The 24,659-nt window shown below is 30.5% G+C and overlaps 1 protein-coding gene across 2 annotated transcripts in view; it reads right to left on the bottom strand.

The window, feature by feature from the left end:
• Positions 1 to 23,119, bottom strand: part of LOC130666773 (homeobox protein SIX2-like) — a 28,960-nt gene extending 5,841 nt beyond the window's left edge. The window contains exons 1-4 of one of the 2 annotated variants that reach the window (XM_057468031.1): positions 22,741 to 23,119; positions 22,548 to 22,650; positions 21,942 to 22,403; positions 12,896 to 13,227 (exon numbers count right to left, since the gene is read on the bottom strand). In XM_057468031.1, the coding sequence (XP_057324014.1) occupies positions 12,896 to 13,227; positions 21,942 to 22,403; positions 22,548 to 22,650; positions 22,741 to 22,879 (1,036 nt within the window). In that variant the 5' untranslated portion in view covers positions 22,880 to 23,119. Of the gene's footprint in view, positions 1 to 12,895; positions 13,228 to 21,941; positions 22,404 to 22,547 lie in introns of both variants that reach the window. The other variant, XM_057468030.1, reaches the window with a different exon arrangement.
• Between the last annotated feature and the right edge of the window lie 1,540 nt (positions 23,120 to 24,659).

Raw genomic sequence — 24,659 nt, 5'->3', positions numbered from 1 at the left:
AAAAAATTTGTTTTTTTCCAAAAACCCTAGCTTCCACGCTGACTGTAGTTAAAAGTACTGCTAAGCACATACAGGCTTTTTCAAAGAGCATACAGTTCTCTTTAAATAAAACTTTGAACCAATAAGATACGTTAATACACGGAAAGAAAATTCTAGCAAAATTTACGATGTTAATATCGTAATCGTGGACTAGACTTTTATTAGCGTCAATTTTAAAATATCTTATTTCAAAATTTACGATGTGGGTTATATTTTTTACTATTTAACATCGTTATTTTAACAAAGACTTTTAGGATTTAAAATTACTTCAAAATTACAATTTAACATCGTAAAAAAAAAGAAATAAAAATTACAATTCAAAATCTATAGTTATTCCTATATTTATCTTTCTATGTACTTCTGAGTAAAATAAATATTACAGTGCTGCCTCTGCTATAATACGATGTAAGCTTTAAAAATTACGATGTTGTATCGTAATTTTTAAATATTAACGTCGTCTCCCGCAAGACGCGCTCAAATGACTTATGAATGTTTATTCAAATCGTTTATATGGACCTTAAAAACTATGTAAAGTGTAGGCACTTCGGTGGCCGAGTGATCCAAGGCGTCGGACACTTCGCACTCGAAAGTACTTGGGTTCGAATCCAACGTTCGAACGATTATTATTGTATTCTTTTATTTAAAATATCTCTTCAAATTTTACGATATTCACATCGTAATTTATATTAAAGAGCTTAAGACTTCGTATTATTTGTCTGAACCCGTATGAAAAAACAATATATGGTTAAAATATATAAAATCATATATGTTTGCAACAAAAACATATATGATATCTTACATTGTATTTTATAAAAGGTCATGTAGGGATTTTCGCCGATTTAATATGAAATTATATACAGTAGTAAATATATGAATTCATATATATTACTTATATGTTTTTTATATTAAGCTATATGTACATTTACATTTACCTTATAATATATTGTGTTGATATATTGCACGACTCGTGCTTTACGATCGAAAAATTTTTTTCGCCTCACTTCGGCGACTATTTCCCGACTAGAAATTGTCCCAATACCTGTATTGGGCCCCAATTGGAAATTGCTGTGGCATGCCCAGTCGGGCTATCCCAGTCAGAACCTGATCGGGAACTTGTTGGGATATCCTAACGCAACAATCACCTACCCAGCATCAGTTTTTCCTAAGTGGGACCCAATTGGGAACTCGTTGGGATAGCCCAATGCAAAATAAATAACTCTGACTGGTTTTGCCACATCGGGACCCAATTCCCGACTAGAATTTTTCATAAGGGCCTGACGAGGTCCTTATCGGGTTAACCTTATTTCAAATAAGGTACCCGATCAGGGTATCCTGACGAGGATCCTGATATGGATGTAACGCTTAAGACCCATGAGGTCTTTATCGGGATTGCCTTGTCAGGACCTAACCAGGATATCCTCATCACGTCCTTATCAGGATTGCCTTATCAGGTCCTTACCAGGATATCCTCATCAAATCCTTATCAGGATTACCTTATCAGTAATTATTTTTAAAAAAATATTAAATTGCAAAAAAAAAAATAAGAGAATTTTAATTCTATCGAGAATGTTATCTATTGTATTGAGAGCATTAATTAAAGGAAGTAAACATATTTTTTATTGATGAAAAAATCCCGATAACTGCTGGGCTCGAACCTGCGTCCTTTCGATTCAAAGTCCTCGATGCTATCCACTGGGCTAACATACACAAGTGATCTTGAAAGTGTAAATATAATATTCAATATGATGTCAAAGAATAACTGATGAAAAAGTAAAAAATCTGTGCTACAATGATTGACGTGATTTTTATATAATAGTCTTTTGTACTTTTTTTAATTTTTAGCCTGTAAATGAAATATTTAAAGAGATGGGATAACTTTTTTTGAATAAGGATATCCAGATAAGGTCCTGATCAGGAACTCGTCAGGTTTGCCCTAATAAGGCAAACCTTATATTAACCCGATAAGGTCCTTATGGTACTTCAGGCAAATCAGGAAGAAATTCTAGTCGGGATTGGGAACTCGTTGGGATGGCCCAATGCAAAAATAAATAACTTTCATTGGTTTTGCCACATCGGGACCCAGTTGGGAACTTATTGGGATATCCCAACGCAAAAATCACCTAATAGCATCAAAGACTTTGGTTCGGCAGGATGCAGGTTCGAGCCCAGCAGTCATCGGGATTTTTTCATCAGTCAAAATCATATATTATTCCTTTAAGTAACGCTTCTAATACAATAGATTACATTTCGGATCTAATTAAAATTAATTGATTTTTTTTTGCAATTCAATATTTTTAACTTCCCGCTGAGAAAATCGACGATTTTCAAAAAATTCGGGAAGTTATTGGTTTTACCCCGATTTTCAAAAACCGGGTTTTCATCATATGTATGTATGTATGTATGTATGTATGTATGTATGTATGTATGTATGTATGTGTTTGTGTGTGTGTGTGTGTGTGTGTGTGTGTGTGTGTGTGTGTGTGTGTGTGTATGTGTGTGTGTGTGTGTGTGTGTGTTTTTGTGTGTGTGGATGTAAAAACTTATCATATCTTTTTGATGAATGAACCGATTTTAATGGTTCTTGCGGCATTCGAAAGATATTTTCTGAACTTTGATTTTCAAAAAAATTTTAGACCATTTGGCCAAAAAAACTCTGAAATATTCAAGAAATGCGAAAAAAAAATTTTTTTTTTCGTTTTTTTTTTTTTGATATTGTGAAAACTGTTGGATCGAAAAATTCCGAAATCTAATCAGCTCTAGAACTCGATACAAGCTTTCGATTGCCACCAAGAACGTCTCAACCAGATAATCCATTCAAAAAATATCGTCGACGAAAGAAACAGTAGAAAACGGTTTTTTGCAAATATCGTCGAAACGACTAAGCCAATTATTCCCAAAATATTATCAGCTCTAGACCCCAATAAAACGCGCCGATGGCCACCTCAACCGTCTTAATCGGATAATCCGTTCGAGAGATATCGTCGACGGAATAATAAATGTTAAATCAATATCTGCTTTTTTCATTGAATAACATCATAATTACTAAACATAATTACTCAAAACTAATATGTTCTTCTCTACATGAGTGATTGGAAGTGATTGCCTAAAAATCGTCATATGTTCGCTCGTACCAGGATATACTTACACGATATAAATACAACGTATCACGTAAATACTTATTTTTGAGCTAATTATTGAACATAATTGTGAACAAATATAAAAAATGCTCATTCATTTCTTATTTTAGATTCTAAATTTTAAAACTTTAACATAAAACGTAACCCTGTTGGGCTTGAAAAGCTCATAAAAAAGGGAAACAAAGGTATCTTCGAGCTCGAAGAGCTCGAAAATGAATTCACAACAATGTTTTAGAGATCAAGGAGCTCGAAAACAGCGGGAAGTTTTAGGGCTGGCCCGCAGGGTCAACCGATAGACAGATTTTTTTTAATAGGGATCGCACGTTTGAGATTACGTAGGTCTTACCCAATTGGGATAACATCCCAATATAGGGTCCCCATTGGGCAACCCAATTGGTTCCCAAGTGGGTGCACCTAAAAATTTCTAGTCGGGTTCAGTTATTATACCCTTGTTAGTTCACGGAATTAAGATTAGTTCCATACTTTTCAAAAATTTATTTAGTTCAATAAAAACGGAAAAAACATCAAAATAGTTTCAAAAATTTCCTGTCCGTCAAGTACGGATCCCGTATACATGATAACTTGCGAAAAAATCCAATAATTGAATCAAATTTTTTTTTTTTTAATTCTTTGAACGATTTGTAGGTCCCCTATTGCGAATGACTAGATAACTCAGTGTCGTTTAATTACAATTAATGAAAGAATAAAAAAGGCTGCATAACTATATCTATATATATCTATGTAAAATTAACATGGATGGGGATATATCTATATATTATACGTACATTTATTCCACCAGGGGCGCTTGCGCATTACCGTCCTAGTACAGCTGTTTTTTTTGCTAATTGGTAAGCCTGAATTTTTTCAATTCAATTTTTTTTTATTTTTTTTTTTATTTACATATATTTTTTTTTTTTGTTATTAACCGAGATATTTTGAATAAGTTCTTTTATAATTACAAAAAAAAAAAAAAATACTAATATAATAAAAAAATAAAAAAACATGACAAGTTTTAATGAAAGAGAATTTGTATATATTTTAAATTTATTTGCACTTCCCGCCATTTTTTTATTGTTCTTATTATTTCATAATAAATGAGCATTACGAGTCGTGCACTTTTGGATTTTCCAAATTTTTTCCTTTTATATTTACAAAATATAAAATTCTTACATGAAACGAAATATATGGTAGCATATAATTTATATTATATATGGCACCATATATTTTCTTTACTATATTTAAGCATATATTTTATTCGATGAATGTATATGTATATGGGTATGCATATTCGCATCAAATAACTAATTTTGAAAATTTTAACAGCAATTTAAAGAGTATATTAAAATTTAGATCTGATTTAATTGGAGTTGGTCTTACGAATAAAAAAAGTTTTCTTTTCCATACACAATATAAATATTAGGGTGGCCCAAAAAAACCGACTATTCTTTTTTTCGAGTCTCTAATGAAAATTTTTTGGTTTAAGATGTTTTAAGAAGCCTCTCCAAAAATCAGCTCGATAAAAAATTTTCAAGAGGTCGCTCACGAATTTTGAAAATATCAAAAATGATCGAAATTCGGATTTTTTGTTTCTGAATTTTTTCTTGCTCGTGGCAGCAATATGTTATATCTGTAAAATTATGACTATGCTGAAAATTTCAGTCCAATATTTAAATATTTAAACGGCGATCAAGAATTTTGAATATTAACTGATAATATGTAACTTATACTTTGAATTAGTTTTTGCATTTTTTTATAACTCAATTACTGTCATTTCACTTAAATATAACTTTTACATAACCAAAAATATACAGGACAGTCTTAAACAATAAAATTGGGTAAGTTTTGAATAAGCAAAAAAACCTAAAAAATGAATTAAAAAATAAAAAAGTATGTAAATAACTTATTATTTCTATTTCTCGGGTTGTATTTTTATTCATTATGATACAAATTGATGGTAAAAAAATTGAGAAGGTTTATTATTAACATTCAAGGGTCGCTCGAAAACGTCCAAGAGACAGTACTCGGAAACATTCAAAATTCTTGAGCGACGTTTAAACATTTTAATTTTGAGCTGAAATTTTCAGCGTAGTCATGATTTCATAAATATAAACTACAGCTTCCACGAGAAAGAAGAAATTTAGAAAAAAAAAATCCGAATTGATGATTTTTGATATTTTCAAAATTCGTGAGCGACCTATTGAAAATTTTTTATCGAGCTGATTTTTGGAGAGGCGTCTTAAAACATCTTAAACCAACAAATTTTCATTAGAGACTCGAAAAAAATAAATAGTCGGTTTTTTTTGGCCACCCTAATAAATATATGTTTTTATATATGATCAGAATATATTTTTCGTCTATCCCAGAGAGGAAAGTACCACGGGCCCAAGCTTGGCCCAGACTTGGCCCAACTTTGTAGAACCTTGGGCCAGGCTTGTAAGCCAGTCTTGGCCCAGCTTTGGTAGAAGCCTGGAATGATAATCTCGGGCCAAGCCTGGTTGCCAGACCTGGCCCATGCTTGGTTACCAGACCTGGCCCATGCTTGGTTGCCAGACCTGGCCCAGGCTTCCAGGAAACGAATAAATTTAATTAAAAAAAATTTATTATTATTAACCTCGTAGAATTCATGATCATTAACGTTTTAATTATTTAAGGGAGGTAAATGATGTGAAAAAAACTCGGTGGAAATTCTGCTGGACTCTGGGCGCGAACTGCCGTCCTTCTGATTACTGGGTCCGAACGGTAGCTACTTGACGAACCTACTAACGTTGAACTGGTACATTTATATGATCTACTTGTATAAACCATGGGTATATCCAAACTTGGGTAATCCTACCTTGGCCCAAGCCCGGGTAATCATTGTAACGGCCAAGGCTAGGTTACCCAGTCCTGGCCCAAGCCTGGCTTGCCATTGAATGGCCAAGGCTAGGTTACCCAGTCTTGGCCTAAGTCTGGGTTGCCATTGGACGGCCAAGACTAGGTTACCCAGTCTTGGCCCAAGCCCGGGTAATCATTGTAACGGCCAAGGCTAGGTTACCCAGTCCTGGCCCAAGCCTGGCTTGCCATTGGACGACCAAAGCTAGGTTACCCAGTCCTGGCCCAAGCCTGGGTCAATATAGGTGTGCCAAAGCTAGGTTCCCCAGTGCTGGGCCAAGTAGGGGCCCGTTGTTCAACTCTGGCAGCATCTGTATGGGATGATAGAAATATATATTTTTATGTATGATAAAAATATAGTTTCCGTATATGAAAAGAAAATATATTTTCATATATGATAAAAATATATTTTTTGTATATGATTGACATATATATTTTATACATGCTCAACATATACGGACTCGTATATGATGAGTATTATATTTTTATATATAAAAAAAAATATATTAGAAAATGTAGTTAAATTCGCCACATATATTTTCTGATATTTATCATATATTTTTACATATAATTTGACCATATATGTTATTTTCATACGGGAAGTATCGTTTCTTAAATGAAATTTCCAACGCTACGTGGTAAAAATTACACGGAGAGAAATGAAGCTCAACATAAACGGAAAAATACTGTCTGATTTTCGATTTTTACTAGATCTGTTTAGAAAATCATAAATTATGATAATTTCTATGAAAAATTAGTAGAAAGTCATAGTTACGCAAAAAAAATTATAGAGTAGCATAATGATTTTTGAAGTCTTTGATTTTTAATAACCAACAAATATAAAATATGTTATGCTATGAAAGTAATATCAAAATAAATCTTGAAATTTTATAAATTGAGAGTAAAGTTTTGATAAACGTTTGCTATTAATCGAAATGTAAATAAAAATTATTATGTGTTATATACACTGGTCACAGAAATTAAGGGATAGAAAAAAAATCCGAAATTTTTAGGTGATTTTCAACATGCTGTAACTCGGTGAAAAATGGTCGTATAAAAAAACTAAAAAAAGCATATTGTAGCCTCAAGTTTCTAGTTTTCAGATCTGGACCTCAAAATTTTTTATCATGTACGGTTCCGGAGTAATCGTAAGAAAACCAACGAAAAAAAAATTTTCTAAAGTTTTGCTGGTCTTTCAATACCTCTATGGGCGACAATAAATTTTTTTGAATAATCCGACTGTCTGACTTTTCTCGGAAATTTTATGCCCTTTAATTTGGTGGCCTTAAAAAGTCTCTACGACGATTTGACGCCGAGTTATCATTGATCAAAGCAAAAAAGTCCATTTTGGCTTTGATAATCAATAACTCCGGATGTATTGGTCGTACAGAGAATGGAAGCACGGTTTTGAAAACTGGAAAACATTCTCTATAAGGCAAAATTAGTGGCATTTGATAGAAAAATTTTTTTTAAAGCGATATTGTTTGGTAAAAAACAGGTCAAAATTCACAAATTTAAGGATATTCGGAAATCTTGCTATAACTTTGAATATAACGGATGAACAAAGGATATCTTCGACTTTTTTTCAACCTCAAAGTGTCCTGAAAAAACCCTGAAAATTTCAAATCGCTGCGATTTTTCTTTCTTAGTGCCCCGAAGCTTTAAATTTATCGATTTTGTCAAAAATCACCATAATTGGTAGTTTCTCGGTTTTTGTTCATTTTTTCGATTTGAAAATGGTTTTTTTACCGATAATCTTCATTTCTCTGATCAAAAAGATCGATTATCGAAAAAAATTGAAAAACAAAAAATTTTTTTTATTTTCAAAATTTTTTTTTTCAAAAATTTTTTTTTTTCAAAACTTTTTTTTTTGTTGTATCTGCAATGATTTATCAATGTCAAAAAAAATTCCGAAAATTTATTTTACCCAAAGGGTATGTTTGTTAAGTTGACATTTGAAGCAGATGCAGTTACAGCGGTAAAAAAAATTTTAGGAATTTTTTTTGACAATGATAAATCATTGCAGATACAACAAAAAAAAAATTTTGAAAAAAAAAAAAATTTTTTTCTCACCTCCGGGCGGAAAGCGTCAACTTTCGTCCCGCTGTGCAAAACGAAGTTGCCGCTTCCCGCCTCCGTCGAGGAGAAAAATAGTATACACTCCTCGGGAAGTAAATAAGAAAGCCTCAGATCACATGTTTGTTGACCTCGGCTTCGCCTCGGCCAACAATTACATGTGATCTGAGACATTTCTTACTTTACTTCCCTCGGTGTGTAATATACTATTTCAAAATTTTTTTTTTTTTAATTTTTTTCGATAATCGATCTTTTTGATCAAAGAAATGAAGATTATCGGTAAAAAAACCATTTTCAAATCGAAAGAATGAACAAAAACCGAGAAACTACCAATTATGGTGATTTTTGACAAAATCGATAAATTTAAAGCTTCGGGGCACTAAGAAAGAAAAATCGCAGCGATTTGAAATTTTCAGGGTTTTTTCAGGACACTTTGAGGTTGAAAAAAAGTCGAAGATATCCTTTGTTCATCCGTTATATTCAAAGTTATAGCAAGATTTCCGAATATCCTTAAATTTGTGAATTTTGACCTGTTTTTTACCAAACAATATCGCTTTAAAAAAAATTTTTCTATCAAATGCCACTAATTTTGCCTTATAGAGAATGTTTTCCAGTTGTCAAAACCGTGCTTCCATTCTCTGTACGACCAATACATCCGGAGTTATTGATTATCAAAGCCAAAATGGACTTTTTTGCTTTGATCAATGATAACTCGGCGTCAAATCGTCGTAGAGACTTTTTAAGGCCACCAAATTAAAGGGCATAAAATTTCCGAGAAAAGTCAGACAGTCGGATTATTCAAAAAAATTTATTGTCGCCCATAGAGGTATTGAAAGACCAGCAAAACTTTAGAAAATTTTTTTTTCGTTGGTTTTCTTACGATTACTCCGGAACCGTACATGATAAAAAATTTTGAGGTCCAGATCTGAAAACTAGAAACTTGAGGCTACAATATGCTTTTTTTAGTTTTTTTATACGACCATTTTTCACCGAGTTACAGCATGTTGAAAATCACCTAAAAATTTCGGATTTTTTTTCTATCCCTTAATTTCTGTGACCAGTGTATTATAGTTTTTTAATTATGGATTTGTAAATTTTTTACAATTTTGTATCAAAAATTATATTCAGCATAAAAATATTTATTTTAAACAGTATTAAATTCGAAATAAATTCGTCACATTTTAAACTCCTGTGTAAAATTTTATATAAATTTTATGATTTTTGATCACACAAAAATTACTAAGAACTAAAAATAATAATTGCCACAATAGATAAACAAAATTTACAGGTTTTATCATGATATTTATATTTACTTCAATTTTTGTTATTATTTACTGGGTATAAATTCTCGAACATTGATTCAATTGAAAATTCTAAAGCTAGCATAATAAAAATTCTTAAAATTTTAAAAGTTTTAGTTTTGTCAGTTGATAAGTTTCATTATATGATCAGTAGAAATTCTACTTTATCAGTAATGCAAAATTTCTCGTGCCAGCGTAATAAAATTTGTGAAATTTGAACTGATATTTACTCAGTTGAGGAACAACACTTCTAGAAAATCATTAAAGTTTAAAAAATTAATAACAGTCTTTACACCCATTTAATAAAATTTCATTGAAATACAGCTATTTATAATTCCATGACAATAATTTTTGTTTGTCTTTGAGTAATTTTTACAACGGTGTTTAAACAAAATAATCTTTCGTTCTGAATGTTCGGATTTATTGGGTTATTTTTCTGATAAGTACTCCGCGGGAATTTATTCAAGAAGCATCTATTTTATTTAGCAAGTGTCAATTATTCAGTTGAGTTTTATGGGGTTGTGTGATTGTGATAATCTTTATTTTTATTGATTTTAATATTATTATGCTTATGAGATTTGTTTGCATAACTATTTTTACGTTTGATCATGAATTACACTCTTACGAATAAGAATACATTATATTTTTTTTTGTTTTAATAAAATAAAAAACTATTTGATGTATCATTGTATGTAATAAATGTAAACCGTATGGATTTTAATTTTATGGAAAAGTAGATGTATTTTTATATATTTTATATTATATCCTTATAAATGTTTATCAAGTTGGATGAGTAGTTATAAGACTTTTTGTAAAATTTATAATATTAATATAATAATTTTAACGAGACTTTTCTTTGCTCTGTAAATTCAATATTGTACGAATCGTGAAATTAATTTTTCAAATATATTGTCAACTAATTACCAATACCAATGCTGCTAAAAAAATATAAAATTAATATAAAATAAAAAATACAGTGTTTTGTGTTGATATTCTCATATGTTTCTATCAATTTCATTTAATATTTATACTATACGGTTTTGGTATATACATATAAGAGTATTAAAGATAATTGATAGAAACATATGAGAATATCAACACAAAACACTGTATTTTTTATTTTTTTTTTTTATTTTTTTTTAGCAGCATTGGTATTGGTAATTAGTTGACAATATATATCAAAAATTAATTTAACGATTCGTGCAATATTGAATTTACAAAGTAAAGATAAGTCTCGTTAAATTTATTATGTTAGTATCATAAATTTTCCAAAGAGTCTATATAAATTTTTTAGATTAGTAATATAATTTTTATAAAAGTTAATTTAAAGAGTAAAAGAACAAAAATGAAAATTATTATTTTTTTTAATAAATTTTTAAATAATTGTGATCGTATAAGTAAAATAATTGAAACAATTTTTATTATGCTCGTGGTACATTTTGTTATCATAAGACGGTGAATATTGCATCCTAGCGACACAATTTTTGTCGTGTCAGTTATTATAACTGTAAAATACTTTACAATTTTTATTATGCTCAATGCGAAATGTATTATGTTCAAGAAAGAAATTTTTGTCGGCCGAATCGAAATTTTATTATGCTTCAATACAATTAGTAGCAACACGTATAACATAAAATATTGGAATATCATACGGTTTCAAGTTTAGTCGGCTAGCATAATAAAAATTTATGGATTTTCACATAAAATTTGATGGAATTTTCACCTTCATTTTTCTCCGTGTATGATTTTGAAAGTCTATTCCACCACTACAATAATCAATAGAACAAATTACGATATTATTATCGTAAATTTAATTAGAATGTTTTTTCCGTGTTTTATTCAATAACAAAAAAAAAAAAAAATCAAGATTCACACGCTTTTAGCATGGAAAAACGTCAACGACGCTGTTCCAGTTCTCAAAAATGATATTAAGAACTCAAAATTGGACTGAATTTTTATTTTAGCATGTAGAACAAGATTTTCATTGGAGATCGAAAAAAAAAAAAAATGTTCGTTTCAAACGGTGCACCCTAATGTACAACATGATTATTTTAAATAATAAATTTGTTGATAACTAATGATCCTCGAAATTTTAAACGAACGTTATTTTTTAGTTATTAGATTTTTTAAAAATTTCTTACTGTATGTCTGGAAAACTTTTCGACAATCTCAAGATATTTGTTAAACTTTACGTTGAGACTGACGTTATTTTTTTAACTTTTAATAATGAGTATAAACCGGGCATAGTTCACGGAAAGAAAATTCTAACAAAATTTACGATGTTAATATCGTAATCGTGGACTAGACTTTTATTAGCGTCAATTTAAAAATATTTTATTTCAAAATTTACTATGTAGGTTATATTTTTTACTATTTAACATCGTAATTTTAACAAAGACTTTTAGGATTAAATATTACTCAAAAAATTACAGTTTAACATCGTAAAAATAATAGAAATAAAAATTACAATTCAAAAACTATAGTTATTCCTATATTTATCTTTCTATGTACTTTTGAGTAAAATAAATATTACAGTGCTGCCTCTGTTATAATACAAAGTAAGCAATAAATATTACGATATTGTATCATAATTTTTAAATATTAACTGCGTCCTCCGCAAGAGGCGCTCTCATGACTTATGAATGTTTATTCAAATCGTTTATATGAACCTCAAAAACCATATAAAATGTAGGCTCTTCGGTGGCCGAGTGGTCCAAGGCGTCGGACACTTCGCACTTAGAAGGACTTGGGTTCGAATCCAACGTCCGAACGATTATCATTTTATTCTTTTATTTAAAATTTCTCTTCAAATTTTACGATATTCACATCGTAATTTATATTGAAGAGCTTAAGACTTCGTATTGCTTGTCTGAAGTATTATTTCTTAAATGAAATTTCCAACGCTACATCGTAAAAATTACGATTGTAAAAGTCTAGTCCACCACTACAATAATCAATAGGACAAATTACGATATTATTATCGTAAATTTAATTAGAATTTTTTTCCGTGTTGGAGGTCAAAGGACCGACAGAGAAGGTGAGTAAGTGAGTGAAGGAGACCACACTAGTAGTCATTATTCAACTCGATTTTTTAAATAGCTCAATAAATAATTGAAATTTGAGAATAATTGTTATTCCAAAATTTATTCATTATAGAATAATAAACATATCTAGGCTTAAGCTTTGAAATAAAGTGAATGGTTCGTCTACTAGAGCAACTTAAATAATTAAATTGTTTAAAACGAAAAAATTGAACATCTCACGGAAAAATGACTTAAATTTTCGAATTCCTCATACCAAAATTGAAATTATTCAACAATAATGTTATGTCGATCTAAAATTAGCCACAACAACTCATGTGTGGTATGAGAATTAGACAAAAAAAAGAACTTTTATTGAAATCGATAAGAGAGATTCCCATAAAAAAGATTAATCCCATAACAGAAGTTATTAAGAATAAATTATTTTTACCACTATCATAGATGTTTCGTCCATAAGATAATGATTTCACATCATTCATCGGACTGAGTCCTCCATTAGAAGGGTGCGCAGAGTGTATCGATGATGGTGTTACGGGTGAAGTATAGCTATGATGATGCGGACCCATTGGACTTAAACCCATCGGGCTGCAGGGGTTCATTCCAACTGGTGACATACCCATTGTTGAAATAGGTGAATTGGCTAAATTAGGACTACCAGACTCCAGTGACTGAAGAGGCTGATGACCACTACCTGTGTTACCAGTATTATTGCCACCACTGATATTACCATTGTTATTCTGACAATTGAGTGAAAGCATATCTCTATAAAATAAAAAAAAAGAAAACATTTCAAGTCAACTGTATTTGCCAAAAAAATAAAAAAAAAAGTTTTAAAATCAACATGTGTGTGTTAAAAGTCCGACAAAAGCGCAATAAATATTCGTCGTACCATAACTAAATGGAAAACTTACGAAAATGTATCACACGTGTCCTCGGAAATCTTATGGTTTCTATTGTATTTAATACTGTAAAAGAAAAATGTGGGTTCTTACTATACTAGTATCCCGTAGGAAGACAATTAGCTTCTAGTCCCTATTTCATTTATACACTTACTCACATGCACATACACATGTATTTTTGAGTCTTCGTACCAACCGCCAGCATTCTAAGAAGTCTTAACTCCGCAGTACGATAAATAAAACAAAGAGAAGTAAAAAAAAAAATTAGAAAAAGGTATAGCATGAATATACCTTATTATTTTATTTTATTTTTTTTTTTTTACGTTAGTTAATTTGCATTTGATTTCTAACCACTCATAAAATGACGTCTAAAACGTCGAATTTTTATTATTTTATTAATTTATAAAAAAATACAATGACAAAAAAAAAATGTTGGAAAATCCAAAATTGCAGACCTCAATCGCTCATTTTATTTTTAATCATTACTTTTATTTATTTATTTATTTTTTTTTTATTATGAATTTTTATTCAATTTTTTCTAAATATTCCGCATTTTTGTTGTAGATGTCGCTCTTTTTTTTTTAATCTTACTGTTTTACGCTAGTGCTGCAGCCAGTAAGTTGATGGGGAGAAAAAAAGAAAAATATAAATTTACTTTTGTAATAATAAAAATAGTAAAAATACAAATGGCAGCCAAATGTTTCGTGAAAAATCAGTTCTACAATTTCAATAATTACAATTAAACTAAAAGGATTTAAAGAGTAATATTCAATAGGGTTCTTGTAATCAAAAATACAAAGATAATAAAAAAAAAAGTTATGCCGATTAATTGTGTCCATCGAAAGTTATTTGGTTTACTAAGTTCCATACACGATAATTGACAACTCGTGTCACTGGGATTAAAATAATTTATATTTAATTAATAGAATAATTAATCGACTTAATATTGGGTCGAAATTATTCTTTAATAAATTGTCTTTGTGCTGGTATAAAATTTGACCCATGTCAGTGTAATCGACAAAGTCTAGAGATAATTTAATGTGAGTGAATGAGTCAAAAAATTTAGAGCGATCATAAAACACCCTTAGCGCTTTCGCGCTTGAGGTGTGTAATTAAAAACAAGCTAATTCATTGATATGATATAAACAAATAATAATTTTTACAGTAAGTAAAATCATACAAGATTATGTTTTATGATTAGTTGATTCGAACCCCCTTCCCTCTCAAGAAATCTTCAACTGTGTATTTTGTCCTTGTTTAAAATTAATCCTACCCTGAATTCATGACAATTGTTTATCCTTTTCTATTAAATCACTCTCGCCTTCATCCCTTCACATATATAGGAAACGAATACGTTTAAAAACTAGTCTGTGGCTCAGAGTTGGTCTTTGTATAGTAAACTATTGGTAGTGCGAACAGCTCAGTGGTGAAACGAGATATGTAACTGAATCCACGTCATAAAACGGTAATGGGGCGTCGCATTTCCTTTTCCTAGGTCCTTCATGACGTCGAGGAGGTGGTTTTAACCTGGTCAGAACGTTTTTACAGATAGAAAATATTCATTTTTTTTTTTTGCTACAAGTTTTAAGAAATACTCTGTTTTAATTTATAAACTGCTTATTCGTCTTTCTTCTTAATCTTAAGCCCGACGGCAGCGAGGTGAAATGAATTTCGTTCGGCAAAGTATAGGGCCATGACCACGAACCGTGTTGTAGACATAACAACACACCATTAATATTTTCATCCTCTGTGTGCTTCTTTTTACATACTCCTAGTCTGGTAAATGTGTAGTCCATGGAAATTTGGTATGGTATATTAAAGTAAGTACGTATATGTGGATGAAACTACGTTCATGTGACAAAATAATTAATGAAAAATTATCAAGACAAAAGAACGTCGTAATTCTATAAGCATTTTTAATAGTTCCGGTGACTGTGTAAATATTTAACATGATGCGTAACTTAACTTTGTCTTCCAAACAACTGACATTTACACGCGTTTAATATTATCTAAGCGCGACAGCTTTTCTTCTCATATTTCAAAGCAATCGATAAAAAAAAATAAAGCGCAGTGATATAATCGTCATCGGATGTAAACTCGACTACGATTAAAAAATTCTGATTAAAAAATTATCAACAAATTTCATTCATAAATATTTTATAATTTACATTTTTCTTTTTCATTTTAAATTCATACACACAAGTCCTCTATAAATTTTATATAAATGATTTATGTGATAAAGTTCCAAGTAAGCTATCTAAAAAAACTAATACTTAGAATAAATTAGATACAACTAATTTGATAAAAATAATTTAAAAAAAAAAAACTGAAAAACGGTTGATCCTGCGGGCCAGCCATAAAACATCCCGCTGTTTTCGAGCTCGAGGAGCTCAAAAAAATTATTGTCAATATATGTTCGAGCTCAAAAAAAGTTACGTTTCGTATTTATCTCAAAAAATTCGAAAAATTAAAAATAATCAACCAAAATCATTTTTTATAAATTTTTTTACGATTTTGCTTGATAAGTGTAATTTTTTTAAATAGAAATTAATAGAAATGATCAAGATGGAGAGATCATGAACTTAATGTTAAACCAGCAAGTTAATATACTAAACATACGGAGTAAAGTCTCAGAATCAGTGATTTTTTAAAATTTGTGTTGGTAATATTATTTAAGCTAACGAACCGATTGCAATAATTTATCTAGCAAACACTATGAAGGCAAAGAGCCGATATGTTTTGGAACATATGATGAATTACATATCGCGTTATCCGGAAAAAATAAAGAAAAGTTATTTTTGAAATTTTTCATCGCCGATATCTTACGAACTAATCAACCGATTTTGAAATTGGAGGTGGCAACTGACGAAGTTTTTCAGTCTTTGACGCTAAAAAATATTTGGGTTAAATCAATTCAGTGATTTTGAATTTATTAGAAAAAAACAATTTTTCTAAATTTTTTTAACGACGATATCCTTCGAACAAAATAACCGATTGAGATGGTTCTTGCGGCAGTCGACGCATTTTATTAAATTCTAGAACTAATTAGATTTTGAAATCGATTGAGGTATTTTTAAAAAGTTTCAAAAAAACTATAAAAAACTAATTTTTTTCTTATTTCTTAATTATTTCAGAGTCTATTCGATCGAATGATCTGGAATTTATAGGAACGTTAATTGCTATAACAAGCTCTTTCGATTGCTGCAAAAACCATCCAAATCGATTGATTAGTTAAAAAGTTATAGAGCGTTCATGTCCACACACACTATAGCTCTTGTAGGAAGTGATGACAGGCCCAGGTCTAGTTAAGGCTTGGCCCAATACTTGCTAATTCTGGGCCAAGCTAGACATTCAAGCCTGGCCCAAGCTCGTTTGAATATCGAGATGATAACTTCATGCCAGGCCTGACACGCTATCCTGGCCCAATATCGACTGTCAGTAATGTGCCTAGACTACATCTAAGTTTCGGCCCAATATCGAGTGCCAGTATTGTACCAAGGCTATTGCTAAATAATAAAGCACCTGTACTTATGAAAAATGAATTGAAAAAAAAAGAAAAAAAATTATATCGGTAATAATGTGCGTAATGATAAGATATGGAGGTAAATTTCAGACATAGAGAAATCAGAAATAATCGAAATGGAAATAATTTTTTTGCATTTGCTGGGTCTCGAACCTGGTCCTTCATGGCTGCTAGGCAAGTCTCGTATCCACTAGGCTATGAGGCTATTCACATAGAAGCCGGAGGTTTTTAAGTACCATTTGTTATTTAGCTGTCTTATAATTGTATGGTGTGTGAAATTTTAAAATAACAAAATCATGATATTTACTGCTTAAAGTTATTTGAATTCAAATAAAAAAAATTATTAGCGATATCGAACAAATTTGATAGAAAATTGACTTGTCGGCCGAGACTAGCAAACCAAGGCTCGGTAGTCAAGGATTGGCTAACTCTTGGGCCAATACTAGCAAACCATGACTCGATAGCCCAATTTTGTGTCAAGACAGGTCCCGTCGTAAAAAATTTTTTTCTTAAAAGGGGGTGACCCTAACAAAGCGACTTTTTTTTTGTTTTCGAATCTCATATATAAATTTGTTGATTTAACAAACACGGAAAGATTGGAACCCGACTAGAGTTAGTGTTCTGCACCTGACTCAGTACGGTGCTGGATGAAAATGCTCGATAGTGGTACAGCACCACACTGATTACTGTGCGGAACCTGACTGAGTGATGTGCGCACACTATTATAAAAAAAATACAAAAATTAATTCAAAGTATCAGCTACACGGAGAAAAAAATATAGTGACAATTACGATGTTTTAGTAAAATTGACTAACAGATATGAGTAAATACATTCTGTACTTGAATTATTACAAAACATTTAGTAAAATTTACTGGTCGGCAATTATTACATAAGAAGATATCAAAAATAATTATGGGTAATCTATTTTTTGCTAACACGATTATATTTTTTACTATCTGTACAGTAAATTTCACTATAAGTATTTTCAATAAATACAAATTTAAGAAAGTATATTTTCTAATACAATATAGTATTTGTTACCATACAAAAATATTAAAAATTATTATGCGTAATGTATTTTTTGCTAACACGATTATATTTTTTTATCAACTGTATAGTAAATTCTACTATGTATAAATAAATTTAAAATTTGGTGGGGATAGCATATACGAATATGTATTACAAGTTCAGATACTTTTGTTCAAAAGAGACATCGAGCTGTCAGACATAGGAAAAGACTCGCGCGCAGGAGCCCATGCAGAAGCTGCCAAAGTTGAACGACGGGGCTCTACTTGGTCCAGCACTGGAGAACCTAGCTTTGACACACCTATATTGGTCCATGCTTGGCTCAAGGTTGGGTACTCAGTCCTGGCTATCCCAATCATTACCCGAGTCTGGGCCAGGACTGGGTAACCTACCTCTGGCCATTACAATGATTACCCGAGCTTGGGTCAAAACTAGATAACCTAGCCTTGGCCATTCAATGGCGACTCAGGCTTGGGCCAAGACTGGGTAACCTAGCCTAGGCCATTTAATGGCAACCCAGGCTTGGGCCAAGGTAGGATTACCCAATTTTGGCTATACCTATAGTGTAAGAAGTAGATCATACACAGTAAAAAACGAATCGTCAAAGTGTAAAAAAAAGCGTATGTTAAAATTCTGAGTGTTGAATTTTTGAGACTTTGGTGTGTCAATTTAACATAGAATATTTATCTTGTTTCAACAGTCGTAATCGATTGATTTTTTAACACACAAAAATGTTATTTTAGACGAAAGTAACACTTTTTATATGTTACTGTCAAATCAACACACAAAATATGTTAAAAATAATCTCGACCATCACAAAAGAATTCTCGGAAAATTTCAAGTAAAAATGACACTTCTTGTGTGTAAATTCAACATACAAGAAGTGTAGATTCGTTTAAATAACGCACAGAGGGTGTTGAATTTACATCCAGTCATGTGTTAAAGACATTGCCTCTGTTGTTTTTACGCGGGAAGTACGACGTGCTACCCATTGTGTACCCACACTGTTGTAATGGTCGGCCGGCATTTTTAATTATTCATTTTATTTTATAATTTTAATTTGAATTATTATGCAGATAGTTTAGTGTCAATTAAATTAATAAATTGTGGAAATCAAGTTCAACTAAAAACATTAAGAGTTTGTACATGACAAAGTAAGTAAAATTAAACTTTTGTTTATAATCATTTTTAAAATACATAACCTAAACTTTTAAATTAATGTTGATAAAATATGATTATTTTAATAATTATTTTTATTAGTAGTTTATGAGTCATGGAACACATTAGGGATCAACATCATGTTTGGGATACTCGATTGTCAAAACCTCTGATATTTTTATTGTTAAAATTGTAGAGTTACCTTATACCAAGAGCTGGGAAATTTATAAAACTTGTGACACAGAGTTTGTTATTGTCACAGACTACTTCATGTAAAATAGAAAAGCTTTTTCAATAAAAATTTATATATAAAGCTAATAAAAGGATGTTTTTATTAATAACAAATCTAAAATTTTAATGATCCTGAAGATAGCAGACAATTAGTAATTTTTGGATTTTTTTTTCAACAAATAAATTACAAAAAAAAAAAAAACAAACTAAAAATATGTACATGTAGAAAATTAAAAAATCTACAGGTGCAATTTTTTTAAGTATTTTTTTTTTTATGATTTATTGTTTAAAAAGAAGTCAAAAAATTATGAGACGTCGGCTAACTTTAGTATCATAAATTTTATTGGATTAATTTTAAGAATATTTTAAGAAAATAATAATAAATGATCGTATATATATATATATATATATATATATATATATATATATATATATATATACATATACATATATTGAACAATACATAATAATATTCTTTTTATTATTATTATTATTATTATTATTATTATAATTTTTATTTTCATTATTTTTATTATCATTATTTTTATTATTTATTACTAATATTATCGTGATTATTATTATTTCACTGCTGAAGAAACAATTATCAACAATTGTTTCATTGATTTAAACTTTAAATAATGTAAAAAATGTTTTTGAGAAGTGTCCAAGTAACACAAAAGCGTATGTCAAATTCAACACTCTTTAAGTGTTACAAATAACATATGAGTGTGTCAAATTTTGAGGTTACGTTTTCGAGGATTTTGACACTCATAACACGTTACTTTTAACATACACGAGTGTAACTTTTTCTACACAAACGGCGTATGTTAAAGTAACATATAAATAAGTGTCAATCGATCGTTTTACACACGGTAAGTGTTAATTTTGACGAATCCTTTTTTACTGTGTATAAATGTGTCAGTTCAACACTAGTAGGTTTGTTCAGTAGCTACCGTTCAGACCCAGAAATCAGAAGGACAGCAGTTCGCGCCCAGAGCCCAGCAGAATTTTCACCGGGTTTTTTTCACAACATTTACCTCGCTTAGATAGTTTAAACGTTAATGATCATGAACTCTACGAGGTTAATAATAATATAATTTTTTTAAAATTAAATTTATTTGTTTCGTCGATGTATGGGCCCAGCTCTGGCAACGATACATGGGCCAAGTCTGGCAACCAAGCATAGACCAGGTCTAGCAACAAGGGCTGGCCTAGTGTTATCATTCCAGACTTCTACCAAGGCTGGCTTACAAGCTTGGCCCAGGGTTCTACATACTTGGGCCAAGCCTGGGCCCGTCGTACTTTCCTCTCTGGGAGATCATGGTTCGAATCTCGGTAAAAAAAAAGTGATTTCTTAAAAATAAAAATCGACACCGACACCAATACAGATGACATAAATCGCAATAATTATAAAATGATAGCAATAATAATCAAAAGTTGAAAAGCTATTAAAAATTTAATTTTATTTATTTTCATTCTAAGATAGTAAAATTTACTAAATATATAATCAAGTTTACTAATGCAGTTTATATTTAATTCCATCATGCATTTATATTTAATTTCATACTTGAATAGTGAAAATTACTAAATACAACTAAAAATTAATATGCAATATAGTAGATTGTTCATAACCAGTATATAAGAAAATACTAAACGAGTTGTAACTATTAATAATCAGATTTTCAATACTTCATATTTGACATATAAATTTTACTATACTATATAATAAGTACTCTAAAATCAGTATATGAGAAATTACTGAATGACTTACAGTTACTACTAATTATGCTTTTAAAAATTCATAAATGACATATAGAATGTACTAAACAGTATAGTAAATTCTCCAACATCAGTGTTTAAGAAGTTACTATACGACTTGTAAAATATACTTATCTGTTTATGAATTTTTCATATAAATTATAAGCGTTTCAAGATTACTATCTAAATTTAGTAATTATTCTCATATTTTTTAGTAAAATATACTACATTTTTTTCTCCGTGAGAGTTGTTTATCGAACTGATTATTGGAGAGGGTTCTTAAAACATGTGAAACCAACAAATTTTCATTTGAAATTCGAAAACTTTTTTGTCGGTCGGTCTTTTGAGTCACACACACACACACACACACACACACACACACACACACACACGAACATAATTCTGAAAACAGTCAGAATAGCTTCCTAGGACCTCAAAACGTCGACATCTGGTGAAAATTCGATTTTTGAAAATCGGGATGAAAACAATAACTTCCCGAATTTTTCGAAAATCCCCGATTTTCATAGCGGGAAGTTAAAAAAAGGTTCGATGTAAATGATTTATTTTATACACTTGCTCTGTCACAAAAAATAATTAAATTTAGGAATATGGACACATGTTAAGACACTTGTTGCATCAAAGAAAATTTCCGAGGACCCCTGAGGATTCAACACGTGTGCTTCGTTCAACGAAATAAATTTTTTGAATAATATTTCATAACTTAAATTATCCGTTTAATTTTTTTCTTTAAATTTTCTTAAGCAATATTCAAAATTGATATTAAATATAATATGAAACATTCTATAACATTAAATTAAAGATATTTTGTATTTGCAGAACAAAAATAGAAATTAAAAAATTAGAAAAAAAAAAAACTTACGGCCTTGCTTGCGGCGTGCGATCACGTTGTCGGCGATTTTTAAACCAATTAGACACTTGAGTGAGAGTAAGTCCAGTCTTCTTAGCAAGACTTTTTTTTTCATCTGGCGTCGGATACCTATTTCTGGTATAACACTCTTTAAGTGCATTTCTCGATCGTTCTTTGAAACAATAGACTGTCTCTTCACCATCCCAAATTGTTTTAGGCAGAGGGTATTTTTTCCTAAGACGATATTTATCAACAGCACCCAAAGCCCGACCACGAATTTTTTCAGCCTCACTGTAATGCGATTTAAACCACATTTGTTGAAGCTCCGGATGCCGTCGGGGTGAGAATGGATGACTTTCAAGGATTGAATAAAGCTCATGAAAAGCACAACGATGAAAAGCCACTGCTGCACGAGCCATAAGTACACTTTCATCACCACGTAATAATTCACCCGGCGGTAAAGACCAAAGAAATCTGTACATTATTATAATACTTTATTACATTAAATAATTTTTTTCTTAATATTAACTTAGTCTTTAAACAGATTTGAAGACATTTTAAATTTATTACTTTACGGTTTAAATTTAAATAACAAAAAAAAAAAAATTAATATCTTACCTGGTTAATTTTTCAATATCTTGACTCTGCGATAAAGCTTCACACATACATGATATTTGTTCGGATGTAAAATTAGTCGAATTATTACTGACTGATGAGTTTCCTACATTAATATTACTCGTTGAAACATCAACCGAATTTGTACAATTAGATTGTTCTTGAGTATAACGTGAACTTGGACTAATACCATTACCTTGTTGCTGATGAAGGCTCAATGATAATCCAGACATAATGTTATTATATCCAGTATGACTTGATCCGGTACTTCTGTGACCCATTTGACTATTACAATCACTACTTGGTGATGACAATTGATCCGAACTTTCGGACATTATCACTAAAAACACGTTTTATCATAAACTATACCTTTAATTCACAATAATATATCACTCAGTACTTAATTAGTCTTTTATCCCATTAAATACATAAGACAAACTATTTATTCTATTCTATTTATTGACAGTTTGTTTGAACTAATTTATATAATACACATATTTTTGTTTTAAATCAACTCATAATTCATTAATTCATTCATTATTTATTTAAATATTAAATTATTTAATTATTGTTATTATTGTTATTATTATTATTATTATTATTATTATTATTATTATTATTGTTTTTAAATAACCACCTTCATAGACTGTTTAATTAAGTAGTCTACTTAATGATAAATATCCGAACATATAATAGTACATATTATAAATCACGAGATTAATTATTATCAACTGTAAGTGTACTGGCAGTTTAATGACGAGTATGCAAGAATAACTTGGTGTAATTGTTCCCGCAAATCCTCAAGTGATTCTTGATACCTCAAGGTAGTAAGATGATATCCGATTACGATATATGTGTAGAGATTTAGCTGCGTCTTTACTTGTAAACGCTCGTTATTGGCGCGAAGCACGGTCACTGAGTGACCAAGTCACCAAGTTAGTTAGTGAATACTACCCGACTCGACTGGATAAACCAATGCTTAGCAAACTATTACACTACACTACACTATACTACACTACACACGGAGGTATGGGTGAGAATTTTTTTCTTTCCTTTTTGTCTCTTTTTTTTCGGCACACGACAGCAAGAACTCACAAACCAGTATGTAGTATTATTGTGGAGAACCAAACGAGACAGAGTAGATAGCGATGCGATTGGTGGAGTCAAAATACGAACATTGCTGTGATTGGATAAACACGGTGGGGTAGGTGCAACCCTCTGGCGTTTATACTTATAGGTATAAACCTATAGCTATTCTTTAGGGAAAGAGCTATTTACTGATTTTCAGACCCACCAGGTGGTTTCCCTGGAATTTATATTAGTAATTTATATCAATATGAGATTCATTTAAATATTTATTTATTTTTTCCTTTAAACAGAATTAGCCAAAAAATATAATATAGGTTATGAAAATTATTCAATTAAAAAATCTGATTTTAAAAATTGTCATGAAAAATGGTATTTTATTGAAATACAAGATAGTATGTTTTATACAATTTTGTTTAATTAATGATGAGTGTCTACATAATAAAAGCAGGAAGTAAAATTTATACTATATCACCGTTATTCTGTTATGCCAATGAATTCTAATACGATTATACTGGTGAATTTTATGGTATTTATTTGTAAGTATTTTGTTAATTTAAATATATTTACAGTAAGGTAAAAACTAATTTTGAAATATCAGAAAAACGATTAAATCTGTATACCAACCCTGAAACAAAGAAGAATACATTATTTTTGATAATAATGTTATAAGAAATAATCTTTATGTTATTTCATATTTTTGAAAATAAAATTATTTTTAACATCCTGCTATACAGTCCGATTTTTAAGTTCGAGCTTTCATTAAACGGAGAAAAAAATAGTGTGATTGGAACGATCTACTGGATAGTGATTTGCGTATCGTGAAGGGAGCGATCTGTAGAGCTACCGTCGCGATACATTCTAGTCCCATTCACGATCCGTATTACTGTCAGCGCAATACGTACCGATACTCGCACTAACCTCCAACCCATGCAGGAGCTACAACCCATGCTTAGGTCAAGAATGGTTACTCAATCCTGGCCATTCCAATCATTACCCGAGCCCGGGCCAGGACTGGGTAACCTAGCC

The sequence above is a fragment of the Microplitis mediator genome, chromosome 4, assembly GCF_029852145.1.
Source record: "Microplitis mediator isolate UGA2020A chromosome 4, iyMicMedi2.1, whole genome shotgun sequence".
NCBI classification, from domain to species: domain Eukaryota; kingdom Metazoa; phylum Arthropoda; class Insecta; order Hymenoptera; family Braconidae; genus Microplitis; species Microplitis mediator.
This window is presented reverse-complemented; position numbering and strand designations above follow the sequence as displayed.